At 37.2% G+C, this 14,659-nt stretch overlaps 1 protein-coding gene across 12 annotated transcripts in view; it reads left to right on the top strand.

Moving 5' to 3' along the window:
• Nucleotides 1–3,017: 3,017 nt before the first annotated feature.
• The window catches only part of CAMK2B (calcium/calmodulin dependent protein kinase II beta), a 3,372,251-nt gene continuing 3,360,609 nt past the window's right edge, over nucleotides 3,018–14,659 (top strand). For 6 of the 12 annotated variants that reach the window (XM_044084245.1, XM_044084244.1, XM_044084249.1 and 3 more), the window contains exon 1: nucleotides 3,018–3,301. In XM_044084245.1, coding sequence (XP_043940180.1) covers nucleotides 3,243–3,301 — 59 coding nt within the window. In that variant the 5' untranslated portion in view covers nucleotides 3,018–3,242. The remainder of the gene's footprint in view (nucleotides 3,302–14,659) is intronic. The other 6 variants (XM_044084251.1, XM_044084253.1, XM_044084254.1 and 3 more) reach the window with 1 other exon arrangement.

Genomic DNA, 14,659 nt, shown 5'->3' on the forward strand with positions numbered 1-14,659 from the left:
ATCATCTGACTTTCAGCTTGTTTCTGGTTTTGATAAACATAATATATGTACTGTTTACATCTGCCACTGATGCAGGTTACAACAGTTTTGCACACAGACCTTTATATACTATTGTATCTGTCCATCCAAGTTTATGCTAAACCACTTGATGTTGCCATAACGAATGCTAATTGACCATCATTTGACAGTTTTTTTTTTGGGGGGGGGGGGTGCTTAGAATAGCACTTGCTGTTTATCCCTTGCTGTGTGCCAGATGATTTTACCTTTACACTTATATCATTGTGAATGTATTGTTGACTATGCTACTAATCAATGATATAGCATATTAATGGGAATCATATACTTCTGTCTTATATTGCTATAAAAGTAAAGTTGTTGTGCTATTCTTTGTATGATGTATCATTAAGATACAGTTGGGTTGTATGTTGTGTGTATTTTTGCCTTTTTAATGTTTCCTCCTTCATCGTGTGCAGCAGTACTCTAAATAATCATATCTGCATTTCATAAAACCACCAACAGAATCTACAGATTCCTCTCACTCTTGCCTCCTTACAGAGCTCCATTGATTTATTCTTTCTGTAGCCCTCTGTCTTCCTGTACAACAGGTTGAAATAAAGCAGGAATCCCCCATTCCTAACAGGAAGACCCTCCTTAAGAACCTCAGATAGTACATTTAGTCTCTGTCCAGTAGTGTCCCAGTGCTTAAAGACCTATCAGTACAACATTGCAGCAACTATATTTTTGCTTTAGGTGTTGAGGAATCTTGCCAACACTTAAAAGTATTTCCCAATATGTACATTTCAGTGCTAAACTCAAAAAACACCTAAAAGATAAAACCTAGTGCTCCTCCTTTAACAAAACAGGTGTTAGCAAAAAATGTGATTATCTTCCCTGTATGGATAACATAAAGGTCAACAGCTCTGCCAGAATATACCCCATAATATGGGCATTTGGTCTCATCTTTAAGTTTCTAGGTTCCTATTTCAACCATTCTGGACTCTTGATTTCTGATATAAGCATTTACACAATCTGTTCTGTAATGTATGTTCTTACTTCCCTTCAACTTTCTGTTACCTATACTTTATTACTCATGAATGTAAACAATTCAGATATTCATCTGCTTTGTGTTATGTTTGTGATAGATTATACCTAAAATCTTAACTGCATAACATGCATGACTCAAACAGATGCCCTATGCAGCTCGACTGAAGAAACTCCAGCTGTACTCGGTTGCATACCGCCTACTCAGAGGTGATCTCTGCCTGACATACATGGCCATGTCCAACCCAGAATTGATGGACATGCTCCACCTAAAGAAAACCTTATCTCCTCAAGCCACACGCTCTAGTGTATCTAAACCTCACCACAACAATAAATAGGACGTGCTGGAGGGATAGATTCCTGTCCCAGAGACTTCCCATGCTTTGGAACAAGATCCCAATCAACATTAGGCAGAGCTCCTCCCTAACACTCTTCAAAAGAAACCTTGAGGAGTGGATGGGAAACAAAAAGTTTACCCCAGGAATCACTTCAGTGGTTCTGCTGGACAGAGGCACAGGGAACTAATCTAAGGAGGCGGCAAAAGCCAACACATTCTGGCTAGGCTAATAAATGCCTTCAGGCAGATAGAAAATATAGGTTCATAGGTAGGTACTAGGCTTTTTGCTGTCACAGATAATTTGCCTATATCCAATCATTCACTTTTGTTATAGGTTCAGATTCATATATTTAAAGATTTGCAGATTATTTGGGTGCCACAGAGTTTGCCTTGCACCTCTTTGATTTGCTGATTTTTATTTTGTCATAAAGCTATACCTTTTCAATGGTACATACATTATTAAATTACTGAAATAAGCCTGCACAATCATTATCACTGACTATATGAGATCTAGTATCTTAATTATCTTCTACAACCCTCCCCCATAAGGAAAAACATGCAACTCCTTGGGGTTCTCTGCTATGATTTTTAATATTTAGAGCAGAGATATATGATGTAGATTACAAATAAAAATTATTATAATTATTTATACTTGGCATCGGACAATACATTAAATTGCTCTAAAAATATTGCACGTTTCCTAAACAAGTGACACATTTTAATAACAAGCCCCCCGATTTTGCATTTTGTCTTTTCTAACTTTAGGATTTATCCCTATTTTTGGTTAAAGGGGTCAAAAACTTTGCCAGAATATACCTCAATCTCACTACAAAGCAGAAATATTTGAGCTTCCTAAGTGGTATTTGAGGAAAGCCTTTAAACAGAATAGCCACGCCTGTTTTATACTGTTCTGTAATGCCAAAACGTAGGCAACTGATTGGTGATGTAAGCAAACGCAGACAATAACAGCAAGCATCAACACAGACCATCATGATGAAACACTGTTCTTTACTATAAAGGCGCCTTTTTAATTTGTCGTCCCTTCTTTTAGGAGGCACATGCTGCAACATTCCAACTGTTCGGTTAAACATCAGGGATAACTGTCTCTGGCACAAAAATTGAATCAAACAATAGCCAGTTTATAATAATTTTACATTCCAGAATGCCTAAACATTTGTTGTGCTCCTCGTAATGTTATTTTTGTAATTATCTGACAAAACTGTAAAATCACAGCTACTTTGTAAATATTATAAGTTGTTAAAATTATACATATTTTTAGTTTAGTAAAGAAAGAAGGATGGGTACTCTCTATCATCCCAACTGCTTAAGAAAATAATACAAATATTAAGGAGGGGGAAAGTCCATTGTGTGAGGCACAGAATGAATCCATGTCTCTTGAAAGCAACGCTACAGTTGTATTACATTCTGCTTTTCCACAGAAAAACATATACGGAATAGACTGTTCGAATTGTAATGGTTCTCAGCCGAAATTATACCATTATCAATTCCTCTTAGGTCAGTCTAAAGAAACTACCACTTACACATTTCTATTTAGCCCCCGCGAGCCGAAGCCCCCGACAGCCATTAATATCGCGATACTAAATAAATATATATAATTTTTTTTTTTTTTTTTCCTTTCAGTGCCCCTCCTCCATACTACCTGCTTCCCCCGCTGGAGCTGTCAATCGAGCAGTCGGTGTGCAGAGGGACTGCGGGAGATTAGCAGCATTGGGCTTTATCAGTACTGTGTGAGCGAAACAGCTACAGTAGCAGTGTGAGGACTGACTGACAAGGTATTACTTACTAAAGGAGACTGGAGAAGTGAGGGAGCCGCGCAAACTACATTTGCCAGCCAGAAGCAGCGATGGCAGCAACCTGCACCAGGTTCACTGACGAGTACCAGCTGTTCGAGGAGATTGGAAAGTAAGCAGGGGTGGGGAGCTTGATGGGCTGAGTATGAACTGGATGGCTGAGGCGGCCTTCAAGTGGTAGGGTAATTGTCAGTAAGACCCGGTAGCTTGCCAGTCAGTGACTGTCCTGTTGGTAAACAACGACGCCTTGAACGCAGTAGCCCTAAGTAGGTATCATCTGAGTCAGGGGGCATTCATTCGGAAGTGGCAGTTGCAGGTGTAGCGTGGTGAGCATTAATTAGAAATAGGATATCTGCTGCAAGTTGTAGTTTGACAATATATGTGCGTGCGTTTTCGGGTGGTATACATTTTTACTCTGGTAGTACTGTTGCACTGCTTGACAGGTTTCTAGAAATAGACTTTGACGGGAGATAAGGACTGGTTGGCCTTGATAAGTCTGCACATTTTCTTAACGTATCAGATACGCTGCACCAGTTTGCTGTTTTCCTACTTCACTTAAAATTGTCTCCTGTCTACATTAATTCCCATATCGTTTTTGACTGTCCTGCCACCACAGGAAGACGGTGAAGTCTTGTTCCGTAACCTTACTTGGACATTTACTGGGTAACGGGGCATCAGGTGACACGTCTGCCCGTTTTTAGACCATGTATTTGGAGATAGGCTACTAACAGAGAAGCGTAGCCCAGTTTGTGGCACATCTGGAAAAATTACATGATTGGTATAGTCTTTTGGGATAGTTGGTAATAGTCACAACAACCGTCTGGAACATCATGTTAGCTGACAGCAAGTGGGACACGTGTGATGTGCGACCCCTGTTAATCTAGAAATTAAAAGCCAGTTTAATCCTTTTGCTATTGCACATTGTTGTAAACTGCTGGGACATTATGTTAGCAGCTGTAAAGTAAATGATTTATGTAGAAATGGGTTCTATGCATTTATGTGATGAGGCATACATATTGACTGGGCACTGTGCCAGTGAAGACCGCATAGGTTGTTGGAGTACATTCATAACCCTTTTATTCTGTGTAGGTGCAGTCATGCTTAATAAATTATAGAGTAGCATAAATACACTAAATAGCAACAGTAGGTTTAAGTATGTGCATGAAGAAATTTTTTTGGAAGCAAAAGACTTAACAGATTCAAATAGGTTGTGGGGTTAGGTATGCTTCTGCTATGCTGAAGTAATTTGTACGCTGGTAAATCCATGCTCCACCCAACCACACACATTTTTTTTCTTCAGTGATTGCTGGAAGAGCTACTGACTAGCATCTGAGATGAGAAGCTGATTTGAAAATTCTGTTATATTTGGGTTGGAAGACTTGCTTCCACCCACCTTCTGTTCTCCTCCTCCTCCTCCTCATTACCGCAGCTCAAGAGCGCAGCTGTTAAACTTACTTGCACTGCAGACTGTGTTTTCTCATTTATTCATCAGATTAGTTTTTTTTCATTGTTTTATAAATACTGCCAAAATTAGCACCTATAGTGTGTGTGTGTGTAGGGGTGGTGGTGTTAATATAGTTTGTCATTTCATAGGACTGCAATTTCATATCTTATTTCAACCTCTGCATATTCTTTGTATTTCAAAATTAGCTAAATGAAGTGAAAAAGTCTTCATTTAGCTTCCAGCCAATTGTTATAGTATCAATTGCTGAATAGGTCATATGTATTTTAAATTCCTTTCTTTTCTTAGGGATATACTTATGGATAATTCTTTCTAAATCTTACTTGAAAGTGAACTATTAAAGGTTTTCTTAAGCCATCAACTTATTAAAAATTATCAGTACTGTCTTAGTACTTTTGTTAACATTTTGAATACTGGAAAGTAATAGATGTAAATACTGGTTGAGTTTCTGAAGTCTAGCTTGGGACTTCAAAGCAGAGAGCTGTCAAAGGTGTGTTGCACCTGCTAAACATCTTAATCCTTCTTCTTCACATTGGGAAACTCGAAAAGAAATGCATGCATTAAGATGGTTTAGAGAATGTGATTATGGGGAGTATTTGAATGCTTCTGTCATATTGTGAGTCATAACATATTTGTCCCAAAATCCTAGAGATTTCTTTATTTCTTTACCAGGAAAAGTTCATCTAGTCAAAGACCACTTATAGTGGATACCCAGGGAGATAAGGATCAAAGATGAGTACAGTTGCTGTAATTTTAATTTTTCATGTTGACATATGTACGCAGTTGCTGGAATTTTGATTTTACATGTTAAAATATATACATGTGTATGTATGAAAATTTAGAATTTATTTAGAGAATTGGTTAAAAAATAGTCATAAATAAGTTGATCACTGTTTTAATGATAGTGCACCTGTGCTACTTACTTTGAATGCTGCCAAGTAAATTTTTACATTGCCCATTTTGTTGTCATTTAAGTATATTTATTTATACGGTTCTATTGAATCAAGGCATGTATCTGAGTTCAAGTATGAAGGTTAACATAATATATTGCAGTAGTTTGGTTCTGTGATTGCTTTTAATATCTATGTGTGGCACTAAAAATAATAATTATGTTTCAAAGTAAATACATTTATGTAAGGAAAAAGATATCGAAAGGCATATATAATTTGCATATCAAGCACAGATATTTGAACTACAGTAATTAGATATTGTCAAGTATGAAGTGCAGTTCTGCCCCCTTTTTGTGGACAGTAGATTACATTTGTATTTGGCTGTGGTTATCCCATGTGGCACATATTATGAAACTGAATTAAAAGAGGGTGATTATCTGTTTGCATGTATTGGACGAGTTATAATTGCTTTGCCATCTTAGAGGATTGTCTCTAAATTTATAATTCATTTTTGATTGTAGGCGCAAAATGTCCAATGGATGGCGCTGCTAATTGGCTGTCCAGTGACTATGGAGTGGATGATAAAAGCTGGGCTTTGTGTAGTGTGTGTGTGTGGGGGGGGGGGAGGTTGGCTGGAGCTGTATGTGTCTTTCTATTTTGGTTTCTCTGGCAATTTCTGTTTTTATTTTATTTTTTTATCTTTCAAATATTGATAATTACATGTAACATATATATATATATATATATATATATATATATATATATATAAATATGCTGCATTTATGAAAATGTCATGCTGTTTGCCTTCAGTGTTGAATTTGTCTGCATAATGCTTGTCGCATAGCCTGTCCAGAGTCGGTAGGGGAGCTTGCTATGCAAAACACAGTACCTCAAGGGAGGGCATGAGAGAGTGCGAAAGAGAGAGAGAATACTGCACTGTCTCATGCGCTGTTAGATTAACCCTTTTTTCTCTCACCCTCCTACCAGTTATTTTGTTTGTCTAAATGTAAAATCTTCACCTATTTATTAATAGGATTTTATTTCTGTTTTTTAGAATGGGAAACTATTTAATAATGTTCATAGTAGTGCTGTAGTTATTACCAGATGTGTTCATGTCTGTTCGAGAGAGAAATAGTTGTATAAAGAATAAAAAAATGAGCATTATTACGTTCACTAAACACATCCACACATGCTGCTAGTGGTTTTGTATTGTAATATTTGCTGCAGAACAGACTGGGACATGACTGGTTAATATTCTTCTTTCAGTGCTGTGGCATTTTTATCTGCAGGGTCTTCTGCTGGTACTGTGACATTCCCCACAGATGATGCTTCTGCACTTTTACTTAAGGTGTTCCTTGATGGGAGAAATTGGTGCAATTGCAACACAGGCTGTGATGCCAGGGAATAAGCTGTAGGGTTCATTACAGAATGCCACTAGCTCTTTTGCCTAGCTTATTGTATGATCTGCTTGTTTTAAGTAGCCCTTGTGTATTGGCTTCTCTAACATTATCGTATATGTTTTATTTTCTTTCATCCATATATTTTGAACTTCTTTACATTTTAACTATGCTGTCATGTATAGTAGTTCCTGTCATGTGATACGAGGGTTACAAGTAGTGTGAAATGCTATATAGACAAGTTATCCCCTACATAGCTGTAGGTAGCATTTTTACTTTTCTGGGAAGAATCTAGAACTGGAGTAGGCATTTAGTCTTAACAATCCTTGTCCCTACACCAATACCTTTTTCTGGCTTCTGAGAGAAATGTGGGGGCTGAAGTAAAAGCAGTGAATGGAATATTTGTGAACTCCTCCGCACATGCTGTTCCTACACAGTTCTCTTCATGGATGCTCAGTAGAAGAGATGGGACTGATTTAAGTGTTCATTATAGTGGGGAGCTCTTGCAAAAAATTAACATGGTGAACAAATACTGAAACATTTCCATAACACAGTTTCTTGTTTACCCAGAAAAAAAAGTTTATGGATTAAGAACCTTCCATGTATAATGCTTCAATATGCTGCCTTCATCCTGAACTGTTTTTGTCCATATTGTATTTCTCTTGTTAAATTTCTGTCCCATTTTTGGTTGGAATGCTTTCCCATGTGCATTTCTTACAGCAGATACTGCCTTTAGCTCTTAGTTTTTTTTAAATCCATATCTGTTTTTTCCAGCCCTTTGGTAGAAAGTGCTATATTTTAAAGCTCCCTTTTTCAACAGCCTTATTAATTTGATGTATTATTTTATTGCATTAGTTCTCTAAGTAAATATAATAGTTTCACTCGTAGGGTATATGATGCTGATTTTCATCAGTGTTTTAGCTGAATCTTCAGTTACAACATTGAGATATATGCCAGCATTATTTGGTGCTTTAGTGTACGTTTTTATGTACAAATCCCTGGTGTATCAACAGTGAATAATTTGTAGCACTTTTTAGGACACTGGATTGTTTTATTTGTATGGTGCTACAGGTTATTCAATAAGACAAAATAGCCCCTTGCAAAAGAGTGGAGACTTTGTTTTCTTCTGGAAACTGCTGTTTCCTTTTTACAGATTGTCTTGGGCTGTTTTTAGTCTTTTCTCTGGACAAACATAAGTCTATTCCTATACCTGGGTGAGAAGAGCTGAGACACAATTTGCTTACATCTGAATAAGAGGTAGTATTTCAGCATGAAGCTGCTAGTCTACTGCTTTATTCTCTTTTAATCTGTGATGTTCTTTGTAGCTCTTAGTCTGTATAGTCCTTTTTGTACCTCCAGATAGTCTTCCCAGCCTGTAATCTTCATGACCATGCTGGAATTGTCTTGTGTGATCTGGCAGTATTTTTGAGATGTTGTTTTATTGGCTTTATGAAAGATAAGGACTTGTACTTTTAATGAAGAGTAAGTGTGCTGATTATGAATAAGTATGAGAATGACTGCCTTTTCACACTGATTAACATGGGACCGGCAGCCAGTAAAGGGAAATTATGGTGCGATACTAGTTTATCAATGCAGAGATAATGCTCCCAGGGGTTGGTGTACTCATGAAGGCTTTTAATGTGGTTGTACAGTCAGTCTTCCATTTTTCAGCCTGTAGGAAATGCAGCAACAGCAAAATAGAATATGACCAAAGGTGAACACCTTGTTGCTGTTACAGCACACATGTCATGAACTGAACGTTTTGGGAACAAGTATGCTGACACCACTTTTGTTTGATTTCCATGCCTGTAGTGTCCATCATACCGCTCAACTTCTTAGCATAAAAAATCTGGACAGAGACAGAAATAATGGGGGTACAAAGGCTCAAAAATAGGGATGGATTTTAAATATTGGAATTGTAAAAACTTGATTAGTAGATTTTGCATCAGCATACACTTTATGAAGTCTGAAAAACAAATGTCATGCATTATTTTCTGACTTCAGTCCACAATGATTTTCCAGAAAAACACACATTATTTGAGGAACAGGCTAAAAATGTGAGTCAAAAATCTGGACATTCTGCAAAAAATCTAGAGAGCTGAGTGCACTGGTGTCCATCTACAGTTCCAGTGATGTCTTAATTATTAGCAGAGGGTTCTGAAAGAACCGGTGAAGAAATTTCGTTATCGGTTATAACGCTGATACTTTAGTTTAGCATGGTGCATGTATTTCTAGTTTGTGGTTTGTCCTAAAAAGGAAAAGGCCACTAACAATGAATTTTTGTAGACTGATTTACATGCCTGAAGTTAATGTGTACAGTTCTCTGTAAAGTTTATGTATAAAAATGGATTTTTTTTTTTTTTTGTGAAAACCAGTAGATGCATTTCAACCTCCATTGCAAGGTAGTCACATTAGTTTGGCATGGTGCTTGTATCATTATTCTGAAAGTCAGTCGTAAGCATGACCCTGGAGGTTTAAAACCAGTTAAGACTTTTATTTTAGTACAAGTAAAAAAGCCTGAGTTACTGTTACTTTGAATGGTGGGATGGAGCAAACACAGATCTAGAATATTAGAAATGTTATAAAATGCTGTTTCATTGTTTTTAAGTGAATCCATCCACTGGCACTATATGTAGAGCTAGTTTATGGACTGCTTTTTGTATACTTCACTTTTCTAATGTGAGTGGTTTGGTAGTCTACTAAGGCTGATTATAAAACTGCTAATCTCAGTCCTATGCTGGTGTGTACTGTAGGTTTAAATTAAATTATCCAGGATTCAAAGTAACAATTAGTTTTGACTTCAAAGTCACGTGACATGAACACTTCACAAGTCATATACATGATGTGTACGCATTGCTGGATATCCTGTATCAGGATTTTGATGATGTAACTCGGAAAACAATAATCAGGAAATTGTTGAATCTTGGAACAGTAAAGAAGCTCTGCTTAGTGAACTGACCAGGGACCTGAGCAGCAGTCGTAGAAAAGAAAAGTGTATTATTCTTGAGGGCTTTACGTGCAGAATATTCCTGTTTGTGAACACTACCTCTAAGCAGATGGCTAGAGAACCTGAAAAATTGATTTGAAGAGCTGTTGATGAAGTCTGATATTCTGGAAAGTTGACTTTAGTGTAGTAAAACACAAGACTGCTTGGAGAAGCATGTAGAATGCAGACATATTGTTCATATTGTAGACGTAAGCCTCAGTTATCCATGAACCTTTAGGAATACCTCTTGGTCCATCAGCTCTGGACCATGCTTATCCTGTTTGTGGTTTGCAAAAGCAGTTGGTCATGTAATGTCCATAATTTCTTTCTAGTACATCCACTAAAAGCCAGTCCTTTATTTGTCAGGTTTAAACAATGTTAACACCTGCAGTTCAGTTTGTAGCTTGCTCTGCAGCACTTTTTTTCCTAAAAATCTTCACACAGCCAGCATAAGAAGATTTTATATCTTTCATCTGACACCATGCTTTATGTTATAGACATATATATATATATATATATATATATATATATATATATATATATATATTTTTTTTTTTCTTGCGTTATTTTTTTGGCGGCTCGTGGTATACCAGTTATAGGTGGCCAACAATTTATCCAGGTCACTAAAATAAATACATAGTCTTCAAAAGGAAAAAAAAAAACAGGTGTGAGGGGAGCAATTTAAATTACTAATCTTGAGTAGGAGAATTATAGATATTCAGATTAATGTGCATTCTTTGAGATTGTAACTTCAGCATTTAATGAATAAGCCTTTTTCAGCAGACAGTGTAATGCTATAACAAAATATGGTTCCTCTGATTTTCTTCCCATTCATAAAGACTCGTATACTGTGCTGACAGTTTTGCAATTTGGCAAAGTATATTTTCAGGCAATGATGTCTTGGTATCTGATGATTAAACTAGAATGTTATTTTTAAGTGGATTAATTACCAAGGCTTTTCTGTTTTATTGTCAGTAAGTATATCTGTAATGCCATTTGTCGTTGGAATTGCCATCATATTGTAGGAATACTTTTAGAACAGTGCAACACAGCTTACTAATTCGATTGAATATATGTGATTTTACAAGCTACATCTGAACACATTCCATCAGCCTTACCTGTTTATTTTAATGAAACAAAATTGTAATAATTTAAATGGAAGTTATAAGTGTGGAGACTTTAATGAAGACTGTTCATTAATTTAATTTTACTCAAGAGTGCATCAGAGACCTTATTTGTGGATCTTCGGAGAATCGTAGAAGTACCATTTTTTTCTTAAGTTGTCATAGTTGCTATAAAGAGACTTTCTGTGTGACCTGAAATGGGGAAGTGTAAGATAACAAAGGGTATGGGCCTTTGAGAGTAATTGGCTTCATTTTTAAGTTGTTAAATACACTTGTACTTTTTAGCTAAATAGCAATCACACTCAGTTATACTTGACATTCTTAGACCATGTAAAACATTATATTCTACAAGAACCCCTGCAGAATATAGCACATTTTATTTTCTGAAACTTCCATCCCAGTATTCAGTCTGTATGAATGCCTTCCAGGATTTCTGTAGTATGACAGCAATTATGTATTGGCAGAAATTGTATCTTTTGATAACTTTTAGCTGTACATGCTGGCAAATCTTTTCTTTAGTCACATTCTCAGCTTTTGTGATAGTGATAGGTTGGCCCTGGGATATACTTTTAGTATTGCAGTGAAGGTCATTGAAAGGGGAGTAGTCCGTATTTAAATTTCATGTTTAATTAAATTGCAGTGTAATAACAGAGATAGTGGACATGTAGAAGTAAGGAAGTTTCTCCTTGCCCCCAAGGTACTGTGAAATCTGAGTAGGTGTGTTGAGAGATGTTGTCCATGGAGGATGCAGTTCCCAATGTGGATGGTAGTGTTGAGGGTTGGCTCCCCACCCCACAAAAATGTTGTATTTCTGCTGAAGTCAACCTTATGCAGTGTCAACTTAGTTTTGCTCATTAGTAGTATTGTGTAATGGTTATCTATTTTACCATAGATCATTTGCCTTTTAAACTCCCTGATTTTTTTTTAATGCAAGATTTGAATGCAATAAGGGGCACTAATGTTCTTTTATCTGTCCTACATTTTTGTTTTTCTAGTTTTTTTTTTTTTTTTTTTTTTTTTTGGATTTTGCTTTGATGCTTTAACAGCAAAATACACTCTTAGAACTTGTTTCAGCACTAGGATTGGCTCTTTTACTTCTTTCTGGGTTTGAGTTTCCCTTGACTGGTAGTGACAACCTTGTATAGGCAGTATCTGTCTCACCTAATGGATATTTCCTACTTCTCAACAGCAACAGAGTTCCATCTAACTGCTCCTGCTATCACAAAGTAGTAGTAAAGAATTTGTCTTTCTTTTATTTATTTGTTGTATATTTGTTTACTGGGAAAGTCTGACTGGAATGAGGTCCATTTACAGAGGAGGCCTGGAGAGAAAAGCTCCGCATCAAATATGTACAGTGGTAAATGTACAATCAAAAATGTATCATAGAATAGTTTGTTCCAAGCAAGCTTAATTTACACATAGTAGACCCTGGATGGCAGTTTTTGGGAGAAAAAAAACTCCACATTAACTGATTCAATCAAAGAGACATCACACAAGACATAATAGTGTACATATAGTAGTCTCTGTATGGTGGGAGTATATGAGTACTGTGTAGTAGAGACAGTAAGCAGTGAAGACAGGAGGGTAGCAAGAGTTGGAGGAAAGCAGGAAATCATTTGTGATGCAAGGACAGAGCCAGGACTGCAAGAAGTGCGACTTAAGTGACTTTTTGAACAGTGAGATAGATGGTGCTGAAGAGAGATTTTGGGGGAGGTTATTCTATTTCTTAGCGATTGGTATGAGAGAAAAGAGCTTTCCGTGCAGTATTGTTGGCTTTGGATATATAAAGCAGGGTTTTGTTTGATGAGCGTAGAGGATGGTTTGCTGAATATTGGTTTAGTAGTTGGTTTAGGGCTGGAGTTTTGTGGGGATTCTTTAGTATGTTGAAGGTGAGCACTAGTTGGTGGTAACTAATTGAGAGAGTTCCAACCACTGTAGCTCCTTTAGGGCAAGACGATGATGGCTTCTAAAGGTGGCGTTATTGGCGAATTTTGCTGTTTTATTACAACATGATTCTAGTTTGTCTAGGTCTGTTTTCCTGATGTGAGTTAGGATTGGTGATGCATACATTTAGGGTAGACAAAAGGTGGGTTTGGGCTAGGGTGATTTGTGCTTGGTCTGATGGGAACTGTTGTGTAAGGTTCCTAATTTTTTATGTACCTTTTTAATGGTTTGAGAGATCTGGACATCAAAGCGAAGATCCTTGTCTATTTCAACACCGAGGAGCTTAGTATGGGGAGAAGGAGAGATTGTGGTGCCATTTTTGGAGGTGATAGTGAAGGAAGGAGGTGTGGTCCTGGATTTGTTGGAAGTTACAAGAAGTTGGATATCAGTAATCCATTTTTCATCTTTTTTTAAGCTACTTCATTTTTTTTAACTAATTCTGTTTTTCCAGGTATTAGCAGGTATAAATATGGCAAGACTGTTCCAATGTCGGGCACCCATAGCCACTATCTTTATCTGTTTATACCCCATGCACATTTTCTTAAATAATCTTTCCCCTTTTCAATGCAGTCATAAAGCAGCACCATCAAAAAGCTCTTCAGAATTGCATAGAATTCCAGAAAATTTCAAAGATGTCATCCTTGCAGTACCAGGAAAAGGAAGGGAAAGCAAAACCATCATCACAGGTGTAGTAAATTATTAAGGAAGGGTGGTAACTCTAGGCTTCACGAGTATTCTGCTTCTGCCAGGTATGGTGCCACAGTATCTATTACAAGAACTCCAGTCTTTGTCTTTGGACCTCCACATCTGGATCTTAATGTTCAGGAGTATGCTGCCCCCCCCCCCCCTCCCAAGTTCACTTGGTCATGGACTGGAGGATGGGTTGGGCATACTGCATTTTGCTATACAGCAGGGTAAACAGGTTTACTAACTTGATATTCACTCCGCCTTAGGAGTCTGCTTTGTCCTGGTGTTACTAGGTGAGGCACTAGTTTCTCTCTTGCAGGCCACCCTTTCCAATGGTGCCAGCACTCCAGTCTTTGCTTTTCTTGCTTCAGCTTGATATACTCTTTGGGATGTATTCTTCAGGATGTTGTGGCTGTCCAGACAGTAGAATGTGACCTTGGGTTTCCTCCCTACATTGGAGTGTTAATCCAGTGTAGGTCAACCTTTTTTCATGCACAGATCTGAGTTTCCTTTATGTCTTGGTACTAGATTTCAACTGGTAGCTGGCTTTTGGCTTTCTGGTAGATACTGTCAGAATGTCTGTCATGCACTAGGGCAGATATTGGTTTCCACACTGATGTTGTCCTCGGTAGTTTCACTGCTCTCTGTACCCAGTGTTTCATTGGAATCCCTCCAAGAGGTTTCTGCTTCCTTCATTGGATAGTTTGTCACCCACAACTCAAAAGGATTCCTCTGCAGCCCTTTCCATGCAAATTGCTCCCAGCAAAATCTAGTGATCTATTATACATCCCAATACCTCACACCAATAAGAATATAATAAATTAAATAACTAGTTATATTAAATAACTTATTCTGAGGTTGCATTGTATTAGTCTTAACTTGAGAGACTTATGGCTTTTCTTTGTCATGACCTTGGATGAATTAGGAATAATCAGTTCTACATGTAATGGATTGTGCGTCGATGGCAATTCTAATATTGC

The sequence above is a fragment of the Protopterus annectens genome, chromosome 9.part0 (assembly GCF_019279795.1).
Source record: "Protopterus annectens isolate FY-2018-M chromosome 9.part0, PAN1.0, whole genome shotgun sequence".
In the NCBI taxonomy this organism is placed as follows: domain Eukaryota; kingdom Metazoa; phylum Chordata; order Ceratodontiformes; family Protopteridae; genus Protopterus; species Protopterus annectens.